Genomic DNA, 26831 nt, shown 5'->3' with positions numbered 1-26831 from the left:
CCCTGGGAGTGAGTAACAGAAATTAGAATATTTTATGGGATCTGTCAGGAACTTGCAGCCTGAGACATGATGCTGGACTCGATGGACCTTGGTCTGACCCAGCAAGGCATCTCAACTAGCCCATCCAGTTTGCCCAGTTATTCCTTTCCACACTCAAGGATAAATCCCAGCTGCCAGCTGTAGAGCATGACCGCTTGTAGGATCTCTCTTTATCCAGGACAGTCTTTCATCTTCCTCATTCCCCAGTGCATCGGTGCCATATGTGTGGCATGAGGCCACCTCTCCCTCGTGACCTCCCTGGTGCTATTACTGGTAGATTTATGTGACATGAGTAAATAGAAAACACTTGTTCAATTTCGAGATTGTTGTTGAGAATAAAATTCCATGTTGTCATCCCAAGGATTCAGGCTTTATCCTAATTCTTCATGCCCCTGTGCTGTCAGTGACTTCACTAACTGTTTTTGTTATGTGGAAATGGGCTTGGGGAGATTGGATCACATGTGTGTGTCACATCTGCATTTTCTGTTCTGTGGAAGCATTCTCCATTGATGCACTATCCCTGCTGGACTGATTTTGCTGGAAGGGGTTGGCATTAAATGGGGACAACTTTTCTCTGTTCTGAATAGGTCTGATTGTTCAGTGTGCACTTTATTGCCTGTTTCACCTGAATCCTTTTGATAAGTTGGTGTGTGACTGGCAGTACAATATAGTGTGCTGACATGGTCTCTCCTGCATTGGATCTTTGGATGACATGGTCATTCCCATATTAGTCCCTGGCTCAGATTCCCTAAAAGTCCTTTATTTGCAAGGTTGGAAGTTGAGAAGAGGGAGGCGGGGCTTTGTGTGTTTCTGTGCACAGGGACTTGGAGAAGAGTGTGATTGGAAGCATTGTTTCTGCTCTGAAAACGTCTCTAAGCTAAGGTACACATTTCGAGTGCCAGGTTTCTGTCTCCTCAGAGTGCCTGTCTGAAGACTGCCGATCTGTGATCCAGGAACAGTCTACGGCCTTTGGGCTTTCCATGTTCTCACTACTGGTGAAGAGATGTACCGACTTACTGAGGGACCTGGAAAAAGGTAGCTAAGACAGAGATGTGCAAGGAGAAGAAAACATGAGGTGTAGGGAGGGAGCTGGGTAGAAGGCACTGAGGGAATTGCATGGGGGACATCACTGAGGTGTGAGGGAGAACTTGAGGGATGGAGCAGAAGGGTAACATAAAAGGTGTGGGGATGGAGCCCAGAGAAGGTGTGGGGAGAGGGCTGTAATGATTTTCTGGTAGTATTTTGCCTTCATCAGTCCTCTTTCCTTTCTAGCCCACCGGGAAGTAGGAGGGGAGCAGGAGGAAGCCTATGTGAAAGTGTCCTCCTTCCTTCTGGACCTGAAGGAATTCCTCCCCAGTGTGAAAGTGTGGTCAGACTGGATGCTCGGATACCCAGACACCTGGAACCCTCCTCCCACCAGTGTCCTGCTGCCCAAAGAGTAGGTGTCCTGCACATTTTTCCGTCTCCTCCTCCTCCTCCCTTGCCCTGTTTCTCTTCTACTCTACCTTTCTCTTTTAATCCGTGTGTTGTTCCTGTTTGTGAACTGTAGGTTATTGTAGCAGGAGAGGATCCCACTAAGTGTGCCGTGCGTTGAGTTGCTTACTTCCTGTATCCCCATTACATGGATCAGTTGTTAGCTGTGTACGGGGGGGGGGAAAAAGAGGGCACTCAAAGCTAACTGCAAACCAATCTGCATGCAGTGAGGTGGGGGGGCGCTCTCCTCCCCCAGCATAAGGTGGGGCTGCTGCTTCTGCTGCGCTGATCTTTAAGCAGGGGTAACACTCAAACTGGACCAAAAAGGGGTCAGGAGAAGGTCAGGCCTAGGAAGACTATTGTTAAGGTTGCTGACTCTTAACCTGAAAATATTTTTGAATTATTTAAATTAAAAAGAGCAAAAATCACAAAGGCCAAGAATGAGCTACTGAGATGAGAAATATGCCGGGGGCTGCTTAATGTGAAATATCAGCGTCTGGGCTTTGCTATCCCTTGCAGCTTGCCCGCTGCTTGCCGGCGCAGAATCCCATCAGTCTAAAACCATGTGGGCCAGGCTCGGAGACCTTGCACGGGAGAACCAGGAAAATAGGCTACGGAAACCCGCTAAAGAAGATGCAAACTGTTTCAGCCATGGCCCCCACCCAAGACGCTTCACTTTAGATATTTAGACATTTGATTCATATTCCTCCTTTCAGCACTTCAGAGCAGTTACATTCAGGTACTGCAGATACTTCCCTATCCCCAGAGGGCTCACAATCTGTTTGCACCTGAGGGAAAACACCATCCATATATCCTGTAAATTCTCTCTCTCTATCCACCAGGCAGCCACACTGCCAGCCAGCGGCTCAAAGCCCACATTTTGTTTTTCCAAGTTGCTGAAAAGAGTAAGCTGACACACACTTGAGCACAGAGGTGGACACCCAAGACAGACAGAGCACACCCAGAGACAGACTACAGACCTAGAGAGATGCACCCCACACCACAATGGAAAGAGCAGCTAGAACATTCTTCTAAAACTTAGGCGCCAGCTAAAGTTTTTTAGGAGCTGAGAAAAACTCCATCTCAACCTGCCCACCCTTTTTTTTTTTTTTTTGGCTTTTTTACTTTTACACAGATTTTTTTTTTCCTATTTTTGTATTTTTCCTAGTTGCTCATCTTTATTGATTTGTTTAACTTTTTTTACACTTTTTTATTCTCCCTTCCCCCACCTCCTCATTCTCTCAAGGCCTCAAAGAGGAATGTGGAGGTGGGGGAAGGGAGAATAAAAAAGGGAAAAAAAGAATAAAAAAATAAAAAAGGGAAAAAAAGGTGGGGGAAGGGAGAATAAAAAAGGGAAAAAAAACCAAACACTTTTTTATTCTCCCTTCCCCCACCTCATCGCTTCTTTTCCCCAGAGCAGGCAACAACCGTGATCTTTCCTTGGGTAGACCCAGCAGCAGGAACTCCTCTTGAGCCGTTCCCCTGTCCAATTCTGCCCTAGAATAAACAGCTCCTCTCCCTGCCCTCCAAAAGAGAGGCATGGCTAAGCCGTGGTCACTACATTCTGGCAGCTCCCTCCTGTGTTTGCAGTACCTCCATGGCACCCGATAGCGGAGCCATTTTTTTATTCATGGATTGGGGTAGCCGGTGTGCTCCCCTTCAGGATTGTTCAGGCCCCCCCCCCCCCCCCCCAGATTGCTCACATGTACACTAGGCTGCAAAATCTATGGAGAATGAATGAGTTAAGTCATCTCCTTGTCATTTCCTGCTCTGTAGGGGCAGACCTGGAAATAGAAGATGCCCCTGAGCTGGAAGGACAGGCACTTAGGTTGACTCATGAGCTTTATGAACATTTCCAAATGGAAAGAAGGTAAAACTGGCTGGCATTTAAAGGCCAAACGGGAGGCCTTGGTGAAGAAGTGTTCAGTGAGACTGAAAAATTCAGCCTCTGGAGCCTGAGCAATGTCGAAATGGCTGAGAACCCCCATTAATGCAAGCTACAGCTTATCAGCCCATTACAGATGCAAGTGCGCAGAACCGTGTTCAGGTTGTCATGTCTTCACAAACTAATGGTAAAAAGTCAACAATGCTTTCTCAAAGACTTCTTCTAAGGCTTCCCAAACTGCTCCAAATGGCAGCGCTCTGCGAGCAGCATTAGCAGAAAAAGTCAGCGTGGAGGCCCTGAAGTGGCACTGACCTTACATGAGTTTCTGCATTGCTAATGCTGCTACTTGCAAATCACCAACCATGCAGGGAGTGGAAGGCTTGAGTGTTCATGGATCAGAGGAGATTGCCGCTGCTCCTCTGATCCTCTCCCACCACTGAACCTCTATCCTCACCCACCACTGAACCCACCAAGAAAAAAATATTGCCCCTGTCATCAGCCTGTCTTCTCTTCCCAACAGTTGTCATCCACCTTTGGACTGGGTCGTCCAAAGAAAAATATTGCTGCTGATCTTGGCTGGGGGGCTGTTTGAAGGGAGGGATCACATGTAGGAGGAGTTATGAGGGTTGGATCAGCTGTGGAAGGTAAGAGGGGGATGACAGAAGATGGCCTGGGGAGATGTAAGAAAATCTGGGGATCAAGGGGGATCAACGGGGGGGGGGGGGTATGTAAGAGAAGAATTTAAGGGGAGGAGGCTAGGAGGAATGGGTGAGAGGGAGGGGATGACAGAATCAATTTGGAATTATAAAAACGATTTGGAGGTGAGAATCAGCTTGGAGGATGCAAAAAGAACTGGAGACAGTGAGAGAGAGAGAAGGGGATCAGCTGGGAGAGGTGGAGGTTGAGAGAGGAGGTCCTCTGCATGGATAGAGGTTGAGAGAGAGGATCGACTGGAGAGGGCTGGATCAGCTAAAATGCAGGGAGGGTGAGAGCGATGCCGTGCTAATTTATTTTGGTTGTCCTCCGAGGTGCTAAAAGTTTGGAAGCCCTGACTTATTCAGTCCAGCTCCATAGGATATAATTAGAAAAAGGTAACAGTCACATGTATGAAAATATTTTTTGATAGAATACCTGGCAAGAGCTTAGCAAGCTAAAAAGCATCAAGAATTGCTGCTTGTGTCAAAATGCAAAACCAGATTTTTCCCCATCTCGATAATCTTTCTCCTTCACTGAATAACCACAGTCTTGCCCATGAAAGCACTGCACCGACAGCACCCTGCCTGAGCAACCTTTTTCCTTTTATCTCTCGTTCAATACTCAACCCCTGCCTCACACCTCAACACAGGACACTCAGCAATGGGAACTCATCTATCACACATAAGAGCTGCACCTCTGAAGCTGCAGGACCTCATATCCAGCCCCCTCGTAGGGAAAGCGACTTGTATGATGAGAAGCTATGCACAGGGATTTCCAACATCAGCCATGTAAATAGTCACGTTATGAACCAAACAATGGGCACTTCTGGAGACATGTGATGGAAAGCTGCCACCTGCTTGTTTTACGTCTTTTGGAAAGGCTGCAGAAGTGATCCTGAACAGACAGTTCTTTTTTAGTTGGGTCATGTCAAGTGCCAATCCTTTGACTCAGGCTCTGACTGCAGCAATGGAGGTTTAAGTTCGGATCCCCCATCCGATGGGGCCAGTTGGGCCTGGGTTCACTAAGGAGGTGATGTGTTCAGGCCTGGCCAGCACTACAGTGGAAGAAGTAACAGACAGCCAAGGATACAACTGGCTAAAAGCAAAATGGGCAGTTATCAGTTGCACATGCTCAGTGCATGACTGAGAGCCACAATGGCATCCCATGGAGCTGCCATCCCTCTCCTGCCAACTTTTGTACAGCTCGTATTCCAGAAGCAGTATTGGCATCACCAGCATTAACTCTGGCAGGTCTTCTTTCCAGATCCAGTAAATATTCATGCCTTTTCCCATATCATTGTGATTCAGAAGTTTAGGATTCTCATACATTGTTGATGAGTCCGATGTGTGCTGCCAGGGTGAGTGGAAATGATTACTGGGTTAGACGTTTGCTGTGAATATTTTGTAGTCCATAAACTAATAATTAGCATGTTGTTTTTCAGACTTACCTGGACTCCTGGTTCAGGGATTGGAATGGGGGCAGATAGACTCCTGGCTATTTAGGAGGGCCAGGTGATTGAAGTATGAATGCCCCCGGTGGTGCATGGAAAACCTGCAGAGGTGTAGGAGCCCAGAAGATGAGCTGTGATTGGATGGCTAAAACTAAGCTTTCATGCCATGTCTGTCTCCCTCTCTTGCTTGCTGAGTGCATGGCGGTTGCTTGCACCTATGTGGGCATTCTGTGGCTTCTTTATTTCTGTGTTTCGGGCACAGTCCCTTGTTGAATGCATAGGAAAGACATGTACTGGACTTCTATTTACTGACTGGGGTTTGTTTGGCTTTATCTTTCTCGTATGTGTAATTGCTTCCCTCGTGTATGCGACTTTCTTCTGGTTTCTTTCTTTTCTGGATTAGTCAAACCATGCAGCAGTTTCTATAATGGTCTTGAGCCCTCTAGTTCAGGATTGTCACTAGTGCATATATATCTCAGCTAGAGAAAAGAGACACAAGGGACCTGACCTTTCTCCCCAAAGAAAGCAAAACAGAAAAAAGTAAATCATTTTTATTTTGGTACCTCTGGTGTCCTGTATCTTTTTTAGGCCAATGGTGTGTGAGCATCAGTGCAGGCATATAGATATAGTAAATGCTAGGGTTTCTCAAACTGTCTGTGGGACCTTTGGCAGATTTTCTTTTCAGAATGTTCACAATGAATATTCATGAGCTTTATTTGCATACATTTGGTTCACACACAGGTTCATTTGCATATTTACTCTACAAACCAGGGCTGGTCAAGAATCCTGAAAGCTGAGTTTAGGAGTTCCTGGTGGGTCGGTGTTGGTGAACATGATAGACAGGGCCTATGTGCTTAGTGAAAGGGTTGGCTAAGCTGCTTTTTAAAAGAAGAGTGCCTCAGATTTCTGCTGGTGAATCCAAACATAATGCTGTCTCATTAAAAACAGCTAGAAACTGCTCTGAAAAGGGATGGAGGGCTCCAAGAAGGAAATACATGGAATGTCTGATGCAATCTCATGTGCACCCGATACAGTACGGACGCACTCAAAAATCGCGACTGTTTTCAGCACCCCCTCTTTCAACGGGTGCACAGCCCCCTTCTCCTGGGCGCTCAATACAGCATTCCAATGAGGGGGTCACACTAAAAGGTGCTAGGGACAATTGCGCATCCCTAGCACCTCCTTGGCCCAGGAGAGGTGGCTGTCAGCGGGTTAGGAAAATGGACGCTCAATTTTACGAGCACCCGTTTCTCTAACCTGACCCGCTGGCACACTTTTTAAAAATTAAAAACAATTTTTTTTTAAACCTTTTGGTTCCTCCAACTTAATATCGCCATGATATTAAGTCATAGGATGTACAGAAAAGTATTTTCTACTTTTCTGTACGCTTTTTTGGGCTGCTCAGAAATTAATTTCTGAGTGTAAAATGTACGGATCGGGTGCACATTTTTTTTTTTTTTATGGTATCTGGGGCGAATGACTAATAGCCTCATTGTGCATTTGCATGTGATGAGCGCTATTAGTTTTGGAAGGGTTTGGATGCGCTAAACCCTTTATTGTATAAGGGGTTGTGGACACGCGTCCAAAATGCTCGTCCAACCCAGATTAAACAGTACGCTTAGCTGAGTGCACTTTACTGTATCGGCCTGTTTTTTTTTTCTTCCATAACGAATTATATTTGCTTGTTATTTAGCACACCTGGAATATCTGATGCTGGTTGCCAAAATGCTGAGGTAAATGGAGCCTCGTATTGTTATAGCACAATTACAGATGAGTAAAATGGAAACTCAGTTGTACCCCTCACAGCTCTGTTCAGTTTATCACTTGAAACAGGAGAGGATCTAAGAGACTAGAAAGGAGCAGATATAGAACAATAAAATGGTAATGGCAAAAAAGACCATAGGACCTAGCCAGACTGCCCATCCACACCACCTATTCATCTTTACAATCCCTACTGCTCCCTCAGAGACCCCTTGTGTTCATTCCCATGCTTTCTTGAATTCTGATACTGTCCTTGTCTCCACTACCTCCATTGGGAGGAGGTAAAATGAATCTACTTAGTCTTTCTCTAAAGAAATATTGCTTTAGATTACGCCTGAGTTTACTCCCTTTCACCTTCATCCCATGACCCCTCTTCCTCACCTCCTGTGCATTTAAATCTTTCATATCTCTCCTATTTCGTCTTTCTTCTAAGGTGTGCATCTTTAAGTCTTTCCCAATATGCTTTAAGACCTTGACAATTTAGTACTACGCTCAGGACCAACTCCATCTAATTTATATCCTTTAGATGATGCAGTGATTTCATGAATTTACTCACCTATAGTTCCCAGCATCCTCACTTCCACTTAATGTGAAGAGCAACCACATCCACCTGTCTCTAGTGCCCCGGAACTGCTCCCAACTCTAAGGAAGCATTGAAAAGGTCACCAGCAGAGCTGCCAGGACATCTCTTAGTACCCTCAGATGTGTCTTATCTGGTCCCATCACCTTATCTACATTAAGTTTAGTTAGCTCCTCATGAACACACTTTTCTGAAAATCATTTGCGAATTACCTCACTTCCAATTCTGTTTGTCTGTTTTCTGTGCTCTTCTCCTGACCTTTCATCAGTGAAAACCAAACAAATATTTGTGAAGCAATTTTGCTTTTTCTTCATCAGCCTGTACTTATTCTTCTCTTTCACCTCTTGAGCCTGTCATATTTGCATTTTCTGCTATCAATGTATCTGAAAAAAAAAAAAGGTTGTTCCCCCCCCCCCCCCCCCCATTTTGCCGAATTAGCTGGTTTTTTTTCCAGTTTGCTTCTTTGCCTGACTACATTCCCAGTTTCTCTTAGCTTTTCCAGTTATTGTCGCCTGTCTTCCTCTTTCTGTGATTTCTTGTATTCTCCCAGGACAAGCAGGATGGTAGTCCTCACATATGGGTGACATAATTGGATAGCGCCCTATCACAGAACACTTTTGTCAAAGTTTCAAGAACTTTGACTGGCACACTGAGCATGCCCAGCATGTCACTAACCCTGCATCCAGCAGTCTCTCTTTTTTTTCCGTGCAGCAGTTGCCTCGCGGTTTGTGGAGCTCTATGGGAATTTCTCACAACTTTTTCTTCATGGACCTTTTTCTCATATTTTTCAAAACTTTTCCCTGTTCCGGGGTCCCCGATCAACCGCCATCCTCTGATAATGCCGGTATTTAATTATTTATTTAAAATATTTATATGCCGTTTTACCAATACAAAACTGATTAAAGCGGTTTACAATAGTGAGGAACTTAAAATTAAAAGTGATACTAGCTAAGAAAATAAAATACTAATAGGAAATAAACACAGTTGGAAAAAAAATATAATTTAAATCTTGATCAATATAAAAATCATAAAATGTATAAACTATCATAAAAATACTTTAGATTAATTACCATTATTTTAACAAAACTAGGACAGATGAGAAATAAGAAGTAAAATCCTGACAGACTAATAAGGATAATTCTGAGAATTTAAGATAACCCTCATTTATAATTTGATGGTTATTGTGAGGGGCCATTATTACCGAAGGCTTCCTTGAAGAAATACGTTTTTAATGCTTTCTTAAAGTTTTTACCACGTTCTTTGTGGTTGGTTCTTGGCGGTGCTTCCATCTGTGCCCGACCACCACTGGCTGCGCACCGCTCCCTATTTTCTCGAAATGGCGATCGGTTTTCGGAAGTGCCCCGAGTGCCTGAGGTCTAAGTCCATTACAGACCCTCATGACGTCTGCCTCTTATGCTTGGGGCCTTTCCACGATATCCAACGGTGCACCAGGTGTGCCTAAATGACCCCAAAAGGCCACCAGGCCTGCTTAGAAAAGATGGAACACCTGTTCGCATCTAAACACTCGTCTCCATCTACTCTGGCCAAGAGTGCACCGAGTCGGAAGCCGTCTTCTTCATCGACTCCGTCTCCATCGACATCTCAACACTATCGAGACACTGGTGACCGGCCTTCACCGGCATCTTCACGCTCAAAGGCATAGACATCCTCGGCGCCGGAGAAGGACCGGCCAAACATCGAGAAAAGCACAGTCATCGACACTGACGTGAACCTTCATCCGATACCGGCACTGACAAGCCATTGACATCGACTGAGCCGCCATCCAAGAAGTCCTAGGGAAAGGAGCCCCCATCCTCCTCTGGACCCTGGACACCAAGGCATTCCCCACCTGCAATGTTGCCGGGAGCCGAGACTCCACAGATTCCTGTGGACCCTCCGGCAATGCTTATTCAACCTCCAACCCCGGCTGCTGTGTTGCAAACACCAACCTTCTGGGAGGAATTGGACCGGATGGTCCAAGAGGCAGTCCTTCAGGCACTTCGAGGATTCCAATCACCACCGGTGCAGATTCCCATGCCGACGCCTGATCCGGTGCCTACTATGCTGGCTCCACTCCTCGAACGATTGGACACCCTGATCGGTGCACTTCCATCAGTGCCCGTTCCTTCCGGACCAGCGGCACCTCGGAGACCATCAATTCCTCCAATGGTCCTGGAATTGATGGTCTCCTCGGAGACCATCAATTCCAGGACCATTGGGTGCACTTCCACCCCAACGACCATCGAAAACACAGATATCATCGGTGCCATCGCCGTCCTTTGTGCCGTCTCCTCCTGTCTCTGTGCCTCCATCTTTTCCATCTGTGCCACCTCCAGATCCGGCTGGATTTGGACCTTTGCCTCCATCTGAAGGCCCGCAGGGTGGAGGAGATCCACCATACGACCCTTGGAGTGATGATTCCTTTGACTCTCAAGACTCCAAGGACCTTCTGTCAGAGCCTTCACCCCCAGAAGAATGCTGCCACTCCCCTCCAGAAGACCTCACATTTGCTAACTTTATAAAAGAGATGTCTGAAACCATCCCTTTTAAACTGCAAACGGAGGAGGATGCCAGGCATCAAATGCTGGAGGTGCTTCAATTCGTGGATGCCCCCAAGGAGGTGACGGCAGTTCCGGTCCAGTCAACCTGTTACACCGTACCTGGTAACACCCTGGTACAGTCCCACCAGTGAACAGAAAAACTGACGCTATGTACCTGGTTCAGTCAGCTCCAGGTTTTCAAAAAAGCCAGCTACCCCACCACTCTGTAGTGGTTGAATCCGCCCAGAAGAAGGCTAAGAGGTCCTGGCCCCATTCTTCTGCCCCTCCTGGCAAAGAGCAAAAGTCCTTCGACGCCTGAGGCCGAAGAGTGTTCCAGGGATCTATACTTATGGCACGTATAGCAGCCTACCAGCTATACATGACGCAATACTCAAGGAATCTCTGGAAACAAGTCCAAGACTTCTCAGAGACCCTACCAGAAGAATTTCAGGAGGGACTGACTACCATCCTCCAGAAAGATCTTAATGCTGGGAAGCGCGAGGACAGGGCAGCGTATGACATCTTCAAGACTGCCTCCAGAGTGTCAGCGGCGGGAATAAGCGCCAGACGCTGGGCATGGCTCAAATCTTCTGACTTACACCAAGAAGTCCAGGACAGGTTAGTAGACCTTCCATGTGCAGGGGACAATTTGGAGAAAAAATTCAGGAGGCAGTGGCGCAACTCAAAGATCACCACGAGACCTTGCGCCAACTATCCACTGTTCCCTCAGACTTCTCGTCTACCACCAAAAGACCATTTAGTTGAGAACCTAGGAGGCTCACCTATAAACCATGTAGGTATTACCCTCCTCCATCCTGGTCTCGACTTACCATTTCATTTTCATTTTATTAAAATTTGTTAATCGCTTGTCACAAAGAGGAAATGTGGAAAAAAAAAAGTATTTGCATTCACAAAAAAGCGGGGTGTAGCTTGCTTGTTACGGCAGTTACTACCCCCAAACCAAATAAGCCTGATACTTTACTTTCAATGCATATCTAGCATGGCTCTCTGCTTCAACGGCAGGGGAGAAAGTCTGATACTTCACTTCCAACGCATAGCCAGCATAGCTCTCTGCTTCAATGGCAGGGGAAGAAAGTCTGTTACTTCACTTTCAACGCATAGCTCTCTGCTTCAACGGCAGGGAAGAAAGTCTGTTACTTCACTATATATATATATATATATATATATATATATATATATATATATATATATATAGACAACAACCAACAAGGACTAAATTACATAGTCGAGTAAACAAAAGCATAGGTGTAGCTTGCTTATTGAGGCGGTTACTACCCCTAACTAAGTTACATATTCAATTAGATGCAGTTCCAACACTGCTCTCTACATTAATGGTGGGGTGGAAGGGAAATAAAAGGTACTAAGAGCCAAGCGTAACAAGTAAGAGGAAAAAAAAAAGTGCGTAGCTTGCTGGGCAGACTGGATGGGCCGTTTGGTCGTCTTCTTCTGCCGTCATTTCATTTCTATGTTTCTCGGGTGCATAACACCATGTCCCGAATAGATTATGTACTCCTCCCCCCAAAGTTGTTTTCACAAGTGCACAGGGCGGAAATTGGACCATCTGAATTCTCGGACCATTCTATGCTATGGGTGAATGTCACCTGGGGACTTGTTCAGAAAGGACAGCGCAGGTGGAAGTTTCCTTCTTACCTAGCTGGGGATATTGAGTTTCAACAGTATATAAGAACAAGTGGGAAGAATATGAGGAGAATAATTCCGCTCATAAAACAAATCCAGTGTTGTTTTGGGAAGCAGGGAAGGCAGTAATTAGAGGAGAGGTTATAGCATATACTATTAGAAGAAATAAGCTAATGTCACGGCGCATAATAGAGCTGGAACGGGACCATCAGACTATGAAAGCCCAATATATAGCCAACCCTACCCCTGCTAATAAATGCAGACTTAGGGATACCCTATATCATCTAAATTGCCTTCTCCATCAACGAGCCATGAAGTACGTACTTTATTCAGCTCACAAATTATATAGATTCAGCAACAAATCGTGTAAACTTTTAACAAATCTGGTAAAAGTAAGACAAAGTGGCCATTTCATTGAGGCGTTACTGGATAAAGATGAGATTAAGAAATCATCGACGGGGAAAATTTGACAAATCTTAAGAGCCTTTTATAAAAATTTATATAAGGAAGAGAATACACCTGAAGGATTGGGGGAAGAACATAAATTTTTTCAAGGATTGCAGCTTCCGAAAGTGACAGCAGATCAATTGGCTCTATTGAATAGCCCTATAACCAAAATGGAAATAATAGCTAATATCAAAATGTGCCCCTTACAAAAAGCCCCGGGACCTGACAGACTTAATGCAGAGTTTTATAGATTGCTTTGCACAGAACTGAGTCCAGTCCTGCAAGAGTACTATTCGGGGGCGTTGGTACAGGGAGCCTTTCTGAAGGAGGCTAAACAAGCCTATATTAGAGTATTACCTAAGGGAGGGAAAGATCTCACATTAGCATCTTCATACAGGCCGATCTCATTATTAAACGTTGATTTAAAATTGTTTGCTAAGATTTTGGCTGCACGATTAAACCAGGTTCTCCCAATGCTTATTTCGCACCACCAGGCTGGATTTGTTAAGGGGAGATTTGCCGACAAACATATTGGCCGCCTATGGACAGCGATGACGTACTGCAAATCTCAGGGAATACCAGCTCTGGTGGTGGGCTTCGATTCAGAGTGAGCTTTTGATTGGGTACTGTGGAGATATCTATTCTCAGTCCTAAAAAAATATGGCCTTGAGGGGGACATAATAAAACTACTTTCCTTATTATACCATGAACCGTGTTCCATCATTCTGGCTAATGGAAATATGTCCAAAGAATTTCAACTCCATAGGGGTACCCGACAGGGATGCCCATTGTCTCCCTTAGACCCTTTACTGAGAGAAATCGAGGAGTCCCCAACTGCAGTTGAGAGGTGCTGCCTTTAAGGTGGCGGCCTTTGCCAATGACGTGTTAGTATTCTTGACAGACCCGGTACGTTCATTACCCCATGTTATGGAATTACAACAACAATTTGGCAAGTTTTCCAGGTTAAAAATTAATTTAGATAAGTCTGAGGCTTTGGATGTCCTGGGAGATCTGAGGATGCACTGGCCAACGGAGTTTCCCTTGCGTTGGGTTGCTACGGAAATGACCTACCTGGGGGTGAAAATACCAGTCGATATTTCCCGGTTCTATATGGCAAATATCTTTCCTTTAACAAAAACTAAAAATAGATTGGCTGAATGGGTTAAATTATCCCTTTCCTTAAGTGGGTGAATTCAACTTTTTAAGATGATGGAGTTACCCCGTTGGTTATATGTGCTCCAGATGACGCCAATTTGGGTTAAAAAGCAGCACTGGACGGAGTTGGATAAGACGCTAAGGAAGGTTCTTGTGGAATAATAAGAAGGCCCGTTTGCCCCTTAGGCAGCTCCAATTAGGCTGGAAGGCGGGGGGCATGGCCTGTCCAAATCTGGCCCAATACAATCTAGCTAGTTTGTTGAAACATGTCTTTGACTGGATTTATACTTCTGAGCTGTACTCCCCCATATCTTTTTGAAAGGCTGGTGCCATCCATTTACTTTGGGGAATTTGCTTCATGTGCAGAATAAACACTTACCCGGCTATATCCAGGCTAACCCTATGGTGCCATCCTTGAGGTTTGCCTGGAAGGCATTGTGTCAAAAATTGGGAATGTCATGGGAGGTTACTCCAGCTCTTACAGTGAATGGCCATCCCAGGTTTCTACCGGGTATTGAAAATAGAACCCTTCAAGTTTGGGCACAGAAGGGCTTAATGACACTTAAGAATTATTTAAATAATACGGGCTCAGAACTTAGAACTTTTGCTGAACTACATTCTTGGTATGATCTTTCACATAAAGAATTTTGTGTATCTTCAAATTCGACACTTTATTATGAATGATCTTTTCAAAAGTGCGAGGCGTACTATGCAGGTATTAGACAAATTTTTTGATATACCGCCAGGGCAACACATGTCTCTATAGCTTTTATGTCTAATGTCCTCAGACAGATGGAAAGCACAAATGCCTGACAGAAATTGGCTGATTCATGGAATAAGGAACTGGAGCACCCTATATCTTTGGGTATGATAAAAAGGGGTCTCTGTAGTATAAGAGACATCTCGGAAAATATGATGTTAGTTTTTATGCAGAATGTTTATGCCTATAACATGGGTCTATAGAGCTGAATTGGTAAATTCAAATCTATGTTTAAAATGTAAACAAGTACCAGGAACACTTTATCATAGCTTTTGGGAATGCCCAAAGATAAAAAGATGCTGGAAAAGAATATTGGAGGTGTTAGAACAGATAATTCAATGCAGAATACCTCAGTCTCCCAAGTTTTGTCTCTTTGGAGGCATAAATGGCCATGAAGAAGTTTTAAAGAACATACAGAAGCAATTTTTACAAAAAGGATTCCTATTGATGAAGCAATCCATATTGGCTTACTGGATGAAGGACGAAACTCCTTCTGTTACTTATTGGAATAATAAGTTGCGGAAGCTAGCCGTGTATGAACACTTGACAGCTTGCAGATCCCAGGGACATAACTCTGCTAAGAAATATGCTAAATATATGGCTCTCTGGAGGTACTACCTTATGTTTTTGCCAACTAAAGCCAGAAATGCCATTTTGGAACTAAGATGAACAATTTGGAATCTGGAGGACCAGTCATTGGAATTGTTTGGATGGCTTTCTACTCGGGGAAAACACCGGTTTGGAATGAGGAAGAGAAGGGTGGGCAATGGGGAGTTTTATATGCAAGTTGTGATTGTATCAGCTATGCTGTTTTTAAAGTGTTAAAAATGAAAAATAAAGTATAAAATAAAATTACCTACACTGGGCCAGAAGATTAGCAAATATCTTTACAAGTCTAACATGGAAAGGGCCAAGATTTCTCCTTCATCTGAAAAAGGTAATTTTGGCTTCATCTGCAACTCCCTGTGTGCTGAGTGCCACAATTCAGGGCCTATGATGGAAAAAACCCTTATCCTAATTGTGCTTTTCGATATCTCCTTAACTGTTAGAACATTAAATAAAATCTCTGATGCTGAGCGAAGACCCCTTGGCCTATAAATCTCTACTGTCTGTTGTAAGGACTTTGCCCCCTGTTCTTTAGTCACTTTGCACATTAAGCTCATGATCTTCAACTGTACTCTTTGTTGAACTGGGAGCCAATGTAGCTGCCATAATAAAGGAGATGCACTGACTTTGCATGGATAGCCATAAATCAACCTTGCTGCCATATTTTGCACAGCTTGCAGCCAATGAATGCATTTAACTGGTAACCCCACCAGCAATAATTTTAATAGTTACATTTTCTCCTTTGCTTGACTGTCCCTTGCAACCCCCACCAGCAACCCATTGCAATAATCAATTTGAGGCAAAATAAGTCTGATAGTTTTTCAGTTGGTGGTTCAATCTATAATAGGACATTGCCTCCAATCCAATGACCTTCCAATTTTCTGAGAAGTCTCTCATAAAGGCCATTGTCAGATGTCTTCTGAAAATCCAAATGCACTACATTAACAGATTCACTTATCTGCATATTTATTTACACCTTAAAAAAAAAAAAAGGTAATAAATTGGTAAGACAAGTCTTCTCTTTGCAAAAACCCTGTAGACTCTCCTCCATTAAACCACGCCTATCTATGTGGTCAGTAATTTTGTTTTTAAGAATAGCTTTTAATATTTTGCCCAGCACAGACATCGGACTCACCAGTCTATAGTTTCTCGGATCACTCCTGGAGTCTTTTTTTTTTTTTTTTTTTAAATTAAGGTTGAATTGGCCACCCTCCAGTCTTCTTGCACCATGGCTGTTTTAAATGATAGGTTGCAAATACCATAAAGAGGTCTGCAATTTCATGTTTGAGTTCCTTCAGAGCTCTTAGGTGAAAGCCATTGGTCCCGGTGATTTTTTTAATTCTTTCGTCTGTCCAGCTGTCATCGTGTGATGAAATTTCACCTTCTGCTTTTCTTGCATTTTCCATCTTTGACACCTCAGTAAGCATTTTATCAATGCAGTACTCATTCTCCCGGATGCTTCTTACTTGCCTTCCCCTCTCTGTGTTCCACCATCGATTTACTGAGGACATCGAGCTGCAGCCTTCTTCACATTGAACCATTTCCTCGTTTGTGGCACAGGGGAATACAGTAGATGTAATTTATCTGGATTTCAATAAAGCTTTTGACACTGGTCCACATATACTGTTGAGCAATCTAGCCAGTATAGGAATTAGAAGAAAAATTAACTGGTTGAGAAATTTGTTGAGCAACAGAACTTTGAGACTGGTATTCAATAGAGTGCCAGGAAACTGATCAGTAGGTGCCACAAGGATCAATTTTAGGCCTGTTCCTCTTCAACATATATATTTTATTTTGCTTTTTGGCACTTCAAAGCAGATTATATTTCCTATCCTCAAAGGGTTCACAATCTAAGTTTGTACCTGAGGCAAAGGAGGGTAACGTGATTTGCCAAAGGTATAAAGGAGCAGCAGTGAGATTTGAACACTGGCTTCTCTAGTACATAGCCTGCTGCTCTGGTCACTAGGCAGCTACTCCACTTTTTGAATTACACTTGAGAATGCTAGAAGGGAAAGTATGCAACAGAGTAGTGTTAAGTGCCAAACACGCTTTGACTCTTCTCCATGGATACAAGAACACTTAGATTTTGTAGAAAGTATAATTTTTTATTGAGCCATATAAGTATTCTTGGGAGATGCTGGATGCCATTTCTCTGACAAACTGACCACCAGCATCTCGTTGTATACATGAACTGATCCTTCTTTTATAGGTAAAATACAATACAGTACTAAGTCAGAAATTCTTAATTTGTGTGACCACTCTGAGTATCATTTACATAAGTTGTCATGTCAACAGCATGATAGAGTATCCCTACACTACCCTGACCAGTTCTCCAAGTTGGAGCCCATTTACCATCACTCTTTAGATAATCCTTTTTTCTGTTAAAATCTTGCTGTTCAGGGCAATCATTACATCTTAGGCTGTGTTTACAGATGCCCTTGTTAATGTTACCCCTGTAACCAACATTCTAGCCTGAGGTTCTAACTGTTGCCTTCTGCTCTTGTGACCCTATAATTAGGCATCACACATTTTCACCAGCTTCAACTGCTGTCCAGGTGTCCTTGGAATTCCTCCAGGTCAGGCTCAGTAGGGCATTTAAAGTTCACATAGACAAAAAGGCTAAGATAGCAGAGGATTCTAGGTCAGTTGCCATCTCCATGTTGGTCTGAAGCTCAGGCACACATATCAGATATGCCAGAAGAGATAAATAAGATGAAAGAGAATTTTAAAAAATTGAGAAAATGGTCAGATTTGGCAACTATGCTTTAATAAAAAAAAAAATGCAACATCAAGCATTCAAGATACAGAAATCCAAGGGCCAATTACTTTCTTGGAGGTGAATGGCCACTTGGCAACAGTGATCATAACATGATCAAATTTAAACTAATAACTGGAAGGGGGACAATAAGTAAATCTGCAGCTCTAATACTAAATTTTAAAAGGGGAAAATTTGATAAAATGAGGAAAATAGTTAGAAAAAAACTGAAAGGTGCAGCTGCAAAGGTTAAAAGTGTTCAACAGGCTTGGACATTGTTTAAAAATACAATCCTAGAGGCGCAGTCCATATGTATTCTGCGCATTAAGAAAGGTGGAAGGAAGGCAAAACGATTACAGTCATGGTTAAAAGGTGAGGTGAAAGAGGCTATTTTAGCCAAAAAAAATCCTTCAAAAATTGGAAGAAGGATCCATCTGAAAAAAATAGGATAAAACATAAGCATTGTCAAGGTAAGTTTAAAATATTGATAAGACAGGCGAAGAGAGAATTTGAAATGAAGTTGGCCATAGAGGCAAAAACTCATAATAAAAACTTTTTAAAATATATCCAAAGCAAGAAACCTGTGAGGGAGTCGGTTGGACCATTGGATGACAGAGGGGTTAAAGGGGCTCTTAGGGAAGATAAGGCCATTGCAGAAAGACTAAATGAATTCTTTGCCTCCGTGTTTACTAATGAGGATGTTGGGGAGATACCAGTTCCGGAGATGGTTTTCAGGGGTGATGACTCAGACGAACTGAACGAAATCACTGTGAACCAAGAAGATGTAGTAGGCCAGATTGACAAATTAAAGAGTAGCAAATCACCTGGACCGGATGGTATGCATCCTAGGGTTCTGAAGGAACTAAAAAATGAAATTTCTGATCTATTAGTTAAAATTTGTAACCTATCATTAAAATCATCCATTGTACCTGAAGACTGGAGGGTGGCCAATGTAACCCCAATATTTAAAAAAGGCTCCAGGGGCGATCCGGGTAATTATAGACCAGTGAGCCTGACTTCAGTGCCGGGAAAAATAGTGGAAACTATTCTCAAGATCAAAATTGTAGAGCATATAGAAAGACATGATTTAATGGGACACAGTCAACATGGATTTACCCAAGGGAAGTCTTGCCTAACAAATCTGCTTCATTTTTTGAAGGGGTTAATAAACATGTGGATAAAGGTGAACCGGTAGATGTAGTGTATTTGGATTTTCAGAAGGCGTTTGACAAAGTCCCTCATGAGAGGCTTCTACGAAAACTAAAAAGTCATGGGATAGGCGGCGATGTCCTTTCGTGGATTACAAACTGGTTAAAAGACAGGAAACAGAGAGTAGGATTAAATGGTCAATATTCTCAGTGGAAAAGGGTAAACAGTGGAGTACCTCAGGGATCTGTATTGGGACCGGTGCTTTTCAATATATATATAAATGATCTGGAAAGGAATACGGCGAGTGAGGTTATCAAATTTGCGGATGATACAAAATTATTCAGAGTAGTTAAATCACAAGCAGACTGTGATACATTACAGGAGGACCTTGCAAGACTGGAAGATTGGGCATCCAAATGGCAGATGAAATTTAATGTGGACAAGTGCAAGGTGATGCACATAGGGAAAAATAACCCTTGCTGTAGTTACACGATGTTAGGTTCCATGTTAGGAGCTACCACCCAGGAAAAAGATCTAGGCATCATAGTGGATAATACTTTAAAATCGTCGGCTCAGTGTGCTGCAGCAGTCAAAAAAGCAAATAGAATGTTAGGAATTATTAGGAAGGGAATGGTTAATAGAACGGAAAATGTCATAATGCCTCTGTATCGCTCCATGGTGAGACCGCACCTTGAATACTGTGTACAATTCTGGTCACCGCATCTCAAAAAAGATATAGTTGCGATGGAGAAGGTACAGAGAAGGGCAACCAAATGATAAAGGGGATGGAACAGCTCCCCTATGAGGAAAGGCTGAAGAGGTTAGGGCTGTTCAGCTTGGAGAAGAGACGGCTGAGGGGGAATATGATAGAGGTCTTTAAGATCATGAGAGGTCTTGAACGAGTAGATGTGACTCGGTTATTTACACTTTCAAATAATAGAAGGACTAGGGGGCATTCCATGAAGTTAGCAAGTAACACATTTAAAACTAATCGGAGAAAATTCTTTTTCACTCAACGCACAATAAAGCTCTGGAATTTGTTGCCAGAGAAGGTAGTTAGTGCAGTTAGTGTAGCTGGGTTCAAAAAAGGTTTGGATAAGTTCTTGGAGGAGAAGTCCATTAATGGCTATTAATCAATTATACTTAGGGAATAGCCACTGCTATTAATTGCATCAGTAGCATGGGTTCTTCTTAGTGTTTGGGTAATTGCCAGGTTCTTGTGGCCTGGTTTTTGGCCTCTGTTGGAAACAGGATGCTGGGCTTGATGGACCCTTGGTCTGACCCAGCATGGCAATTTCTTATGTTCTTAAAACGGAAAATGTCATAATGCCTCTGTATACTGGGTACAATTTTGGTTGCCGCATCTCAAAGATGCAGTTGCGATGGAGAAGGTACAGAGAAGGGCAACCAAAATGATAAAGGGGATGGAACAGCTCCCCTTTGAGGAAAGGCTAAAGACATTAGGACTGTTCAGCTTGGCGAAGAGAAGGCTGAGGGGGATATGATAGAGGTCTTTAAAATCATGAGAGGTCTAGAACGAGTACATGTAAATCGGTTATTTACACTTTCGGATAATAGAAGGACTAGGGGGGCACTCCATGAAATTAGCAAGTAGCACATTTAAGACTAATCAGAGAGCATTCTTTTTCACTCAATGCACAATTAAGCTCTGGAATTTGTTGCCAGAGGATGTGGTTAGTGCAGTTAGTATAGCTGGGTTCAAAAAAGGTTTGGATAAGTTCTTGGAGGAGAATTCCATTAACTGCTATTAATCAAGTTGACTTAGGGAATAGCTACTGCTATTAGTTGCATCAGTAGCATGGGATGATCTTGGTGTTTGGGTACTTGCCAGGTTCCTGTGGCCTGGTTTGGCCTCTGTTGGAAACAGGATGCTGGGCTTGATGGACCATTGGTCTGACCCAGCATTGCAATTTCTTATGTTCTTATGTGGCTTCTCCCACAGCTGCAGAATTGCGGGAGCCTGGAGGCCCTGGGTATACGCATTTTAGGCTGAGTCTCATCTCATACTGCTTTTGGTGCAGAACTGCACTATTTTTTTAGGACACTTCTGATCTGCCTCTACTCCGTGATTCATTTAGCACAATTTTTGGTAGCCTTAGTGTGGCTAAGAACGTTTGCTGGTCGCTGCATTAGGAATGTATCCATATATACTGCCTCCCTTCCTCTTCTCCCTCTACCTCGCTTCATTACCAATCTCTCCTTTTCCCTTTCTCTTCCCTCACTCTCCTCCTCCTGCTCTCTCTCCTCTTGCTCCATGCCCCTTTCTTTCCCTTTTTGTTATTAATTTAGTCCTCACACTCTTTGCTCTTCTAACTTCCTCTCTCTGTTCATAAAAACATAAGAGTTGCTATACTGGGTCAGACCAAAAGTTTATCAAGCCCAGTACCCTGTTTCTAACAGTGGTCAATCCAGGTCACAAATATCTGGCAGGACTTCAGAAGGTTGATAGATTCCAAACTGCTTATCCCAGGGACAAGCAGTGGATTTCCTCAAGTCAACCATAATAATGATTTATGAACTTTTCTTCCCAGGAACTTGGCTAAACTTATTTTAAACCCAGCTACATTAACAGCTTTCACCACATCCTCTGGCAATGAATTCCAGAGTTTAATTATGTGTTGAGCAAAAAAAAGTTTCTCTTATTTAGATGTAAATATATCAATTAGTAACTTCATTGTGTGTCCCCTGGCCTTTGTACTTTTCAAAAGAGTAAACAACTGATTCACGTTTACTTGTTCCATTCCTCTCATTTTGTATACCCCTATCATATTTCCCCTCAGCTGTGTCTTCTCTGCTGAAGAGTCCTAACCTGTTTAGCAGGGCCAGTGCAAGGGGATTTGGCGCCCTAGGCGAGCCTTCTCCTTTGCGCCGCCACCCCCTGGTCTCGGCCCCGACTCCTACCTCATTCTCGATCACGCCCACCTACTGTGTGGTTTTTCTGGGTCACGAGCAGGTTGGACACTGCTCGCAGCCCGCCAAATCTCCACTCCTCTTTGCCACCGCTTGCGGCCCCATATAACTCGCACCCAGTGGCGCACCAAGGATCTCCAGCGCCCGGGGGCCAATGCATTTGTGTGCCTCTCCAGCATCCCCCCCTTAATCCTTCTTGTACTAATGCTTAAGGTCACAGAAAATCAGCGGCGTCTCTAGACAGAAGAATTTTTTTTGGGGGGGAGCCAAAATGTCATTTCTTCATCACACCCACGTCTATAGCATGGATCCTGCTTTAAAATTGGTTATAAAAAAAGGTGTTGTTAAAGTCCAAAGGGTCTTCTGTGTAATTTTAAAAAAACTGGTCGGTTTCACACTATAAAATTATTTGATAGCCTCATTCAACTAATCCTATATGGTTATGAGGGTGAAGTCTGGAATATATAGGAAGGGACAGAATGTCAATACAAATCCTGCACCTCCAGTTCTGTAACTCTGTGCATCCACTGAAATTCCCCCAAACAATGGAGCTTGGATGTTTCCCTTACAGCTCATCATACTAAAAGATATTTTCAAATTTTGGTGTCACCTCACAGTAACAGCAGCACAAACATCTTCCATTGCCAGGCACATTGTGAACCAAATCAAAGCCCCGCAAAAAAGACACTCAAAATCTATACTGCAATCCCATTGTAACATAACAATAATAACACCAAGGACTCAAACAACAATAACCCTACCTGTGAAAAAGCAAGGGTAAATATTACACTGGGTCCTAGAATACCAATACACCACCTACTGAGGAAACAAAACAAACCCGATTGCTATAGATCCCTATACAGACGCTATACGCTAGCAGAATCTCTCATCATGGTCACACACACAGAGCAGAGACAGACCCTCACCAAATACAGAATACAAAATAAAAGGAGCACAAATTAGAAAAAACTGAAATGGAAACCCCAAGAAGCCAGACTCTGTGTATTAACAATGGAAAAACAGAACCATCATTCCTCAAAACAAACAAAATCAAGAAACATAAAGCATCAATTATAATAGTAAAACCATACTAATAAAAGAATATTTTAAAACTAGTGATAAATAGAATTTCTATTAATTAAAATCATATACAGTATATTTTTTACAATTTCCCAGACACCAATAAAATATTTCAAAACAGCACATATATCAAATAACACCCAATAAATAAAACTAATAAGGATTTTAAAAAGCCCCTGCTTATCTATATGTGGGAGCTCTTGATTTCCAGTCACCCTGATATTGTCGAGGATTAGGAGGTTATCCTCTCTCTCACACATACTCACATGTCCATTCTCTCTTACACATACAGTGTCACATACACACATATTCATGCTCTTATACCCACCATAACCTCTCGCTTTCACAGACACTGACACACTCTCAGGCTCTAAGACACTCTCTCCCCCTCCACACACACCCCCCCCCCCTCCACAAACTCTTACTCCCTTGGATTTTCTCATACACACTCATGCTCTCACTCCCACTGGCTCCCTCACATACACAAACACCCAGGCAAGCTCCCAGTCATTCTCACACACACACGCATGCAGGCTCCCATTCATTTTCACACCACTCCCTCACCATCCCCCAGGCATTTACACATTCATTCTCACACACACAGACCCCCAGGCAGGCACCAATTCATTCTCACACATACACCACACACAGGCAGGCACCTATTCTCACACATACAAACCCCAGGAAGACACCCATTCATTCTCATACACAGACACACCCTCAGGCAGGCACCCATGCATTCACACACATATACACCCCCAGGCAGACTCCTATTCATACGCACATACTAAAGGTAGACCCCTTCTCTTTCTTTTGCCAGCAACTTCAGAGCCTCTCTCATTCCTCTGCTGCCACTGCCACTGCTGCCGCATGGATATTGAGGAGGCGATGATTGCTGCTACTGACACTGAAGCCCATTCTGCTGTCTCCTCTGTGAAGGCCCTGTGGGTTTCCACTTCCTCCATGCTGATCTCATACATTGTGAGATCCGCATAGAGTAAGTGCTACTTTTGCACATTACCAAAGATTACATGTGCCAATCAGTAAAAGTAATTTTTTTTTTTTTACCTTTGCTGTCTGATCTTAGTTTTCTAATCGGTTGGTCACAGGCTTTTTTGTTCCACCTTCCCTTTCTTATTTTTTTCCAATTCCTTTTATATTGTCTTCTTTTCTATTTCTTTTCTCTCCATCTATCTTCTTCCCTCAAACACACAGTCAGGTCCTCATACTCACATGCTTTCTCTCTCTCACACACACACACAGGCTCTCACCCATGCTCTCTCTCATACAATCATTCATACAGTCTCTCACTGGAACATGCTGTCTGACTCACACACACAGGCTCTCTCTCACTCCTCTGTGGATCCATAAAGTCTAGAGGACGTGAATGAAGAGTGGGTGGCTCACGGGAATGACGGCTGGAGATAATACCCTTATTCAATAAACATACACACGGTTAATGCGACTCCAACATTGCTCTAAGCTTCAACGGCAAGAGGAAACGTGGAAAAAGATTTGCATTCACAAAAAAGCACGGAGTAGCTGGCTTGTTACAGCGGTTACTATCCCAAACCAAATAAGCCTGGTACTTCACTTTCAATGCATATCCAGCATAACTCTCTGCTTCAACGGCAGGGGGGAATGAAGAAAAGTAGATCTATATACAGACAACAACCAACAAGGTCTGAATTATTTAGTCTGGGTAAACAAATAAGCATGGGTATAGCTTGCTTATTGTGGCGGTTACTACCCCTAACTAATTGAGCTAGATATTTCACTTAGAGGCAGTTCCAACACTGCTCTCTACATTAATGGTGGGGGTGGAAGGGAAATAGAATCAAAAGGTTACTAAGAGCCAAGAGTAACAGATAAGAATGAGAAAAAAAAAGTGCAAAACTTGCTGGGCAGACTGGATGGGCCATTTGGTCGTCTTCTGCCGTCATTTCTATGTTTCTATGTTACATACTGTCTTGCTCAAGCATAGGCTCTCACTGTCACATGCTGTCTCTCTCTCTCTCTCTCTCTCTCTCTCACACACACACACACACACACACACACACACAGAGGCTCTCACATGCTGTCTCTGCAAACATTCAGGTCCTCACTCCCACACAGTCTCTCAACTCATCTCATACACACACACACACTCACTCTACCAGGCCCTCAGCCTCTCTCTTGCCTCTGGGCCACCTCTTCACGGGTTGCCGCAGGATGGGCTGTGCAGCGACCCTGATCTTCTCGGGCCGCCTTCAATGTGGGATCCGCGGTGGCCTTGCTACCGGGCCTCCTCCTCTTCTCAGCCCACGCGGCTGATGCTCCTCCTTCTTCCTGCCCTTGCGGCGCCGGCAACGTTTTCCTCTGGGTCTGCGCGGGCAGGAATGAGGAAGAGCACCTGCAGGTTTGGACGCAACCTTTTTCTTCGGGCCGTGGTGACACGAGCTCCACCACGGCCCTGACGATCTTCCTGCTGTGTCTGTCTGGCACACAGCACAGCACAGCGGTAGTTCACTGCTCAGCCGCCAGTGGGATGAGGTCCCCCGGTGGCCACATTGGCTCCCCCTGACCTCCCCTTGGTGTACCACTGCTCGTAGCCCTCTAATGCTCGGCACCCTAGGCCCAGGCCTAGTTCGCCTAGTGCTTCCACTGGCCCTGCTGTTTAGCCTTTCTTCATAGGGGAATTGTTCCATCCCCTTTATCATTTTGGTTGCCCTTCTCTCTACTGTTTCTAATTCTGCTATCTTTTTTGAGATGTGGTGACCAGAACTGCACACAATACTCAAGATGAGATTGCACCATGGAGCGATTATAGAGGCATTATGATATCCTCTGTTTTATTCTCCATCCTTTTCCTAATAATCCCTAGCATTCTATTTGCTTTCTTGGCTGCTGCTGCACACTGGTCAGAGGATTTCAACATATTATCCACCATGATGTGTAGATCTCTTTCCTGAATGGTGACTCCTAATATGGAACTTTGCATTGTGTAGCTATAATTTGGGTAGCTCTTCCCTAGAATGCATCACTTTGCACTTCTCCACGTTAAATGTCATCTGCCATTTGGATGCCCAGTTTACCAGTCTCACAAGGTCCTCTTGCAATTTATCACAATCCTCTTGTGTTTTAACAACTTTGAATAATTTTGTATAGTCAGCAAATTTGATCACCTCACTTTTCCTTCCCCTATCTAGGTCATTTATAATTATGTTGAAAATCAGCAGACCTACTTACAGATACCTGGGCACTCCACTATTTATCTTTCTCCACTGAGAAAATTGACCATTTATCCCTAGTCCAGTTTTCTGTCTTTTAACTAGTTATCAATTCACAACAAAACATTGCCTCCTATCCCATGACTTTTTAATTTCCACATGAGGGACTTTGTCACATGCTTTCTGAAAAGCCAGATACACCATATCAACTGGCTCACCTTTATCCATATATTTGTTCACATCTTCAAAACAAATTGTAGCAAATTGGTGAGGCAAGCTTTCCTTGGCTAAATCCATATGGACTTTGTCTCATTAAACTATGTCTCTTTATATTCAGTAATTTTGTTCTTTAGAATACTTTGAACCATTTTTTCCATCACTGACGTCGGGCTCACTGTGGGCTGTAGTTTCCTTGATCACCCCTGGAAATCTTTAAAAACATGCATTACATTGTCCACCCTCTAGTCTTCAGATATTGTAGCTGATTTTAATGATAGTTTACAGACTACCAACAGTAGGTCTACAGTTTCATTTTTTAGTTTTTTCAGCACTCTGGGATATATACCATCTGGTCCAGTAGATTTGCTACTCTTTAGGTTGTCAATTTGCCATAGTATATCTTCCAGGTTCACTGAGATTTGTTTAATTTCCCCCTC

The 26831-nt window shown here is 43.5% G+C and overlaps 1 protein-coding gene across 3 annotated transcripts in view; it reads left to right on the top strand.

Annotated features, from left to right (window-relative positions):
* The window catches only part of SMG6 (SMG6 nonsense mediated mRNA decay factor), a 387710-nt gene that overhangs the window by 162178 nt on the left and 198701 nt on the right, over positions 1 to 26831 (top strand). For all 3 annotated transcript variants that reach the window (XM_029611072.1, XM_029611073.1, XM_029611074.1), the window contains exons 11-12: positions 958 to 1074; positions 1312 to 1477. In XM_029611072.1, coding sequence (XP_029466932.1) covers positions 958 to 1074; positions 1312 to 1477 — 283 coding nt within the window. The remainder of the gene's footprint in view (positions 1 to 957; positions 1075 to 1311; positions 1478 to 26831) is intronic.

The sequence above is a fragment of the Rhinatrema bivittatum genome, chromosome 8 (assembly GCF_901001135.1).
Source record: "Rhinatrema bivittatum chromosome 8, aRhiBiv1.1, whole genome shotgun sequence".
Lineage (NCBI taxonomy): Eukaryota > Metazoa > Chordata > Amphibia > Gymnophiona > Rhinatrematidae > Rhinatrema > Rhinatrema bivittatum.
The sequence above is the reverse complement of the archived record's forward strand: the minus strand, read 5'-3'. Positions and strand labels throughout refer to the sequence as shown.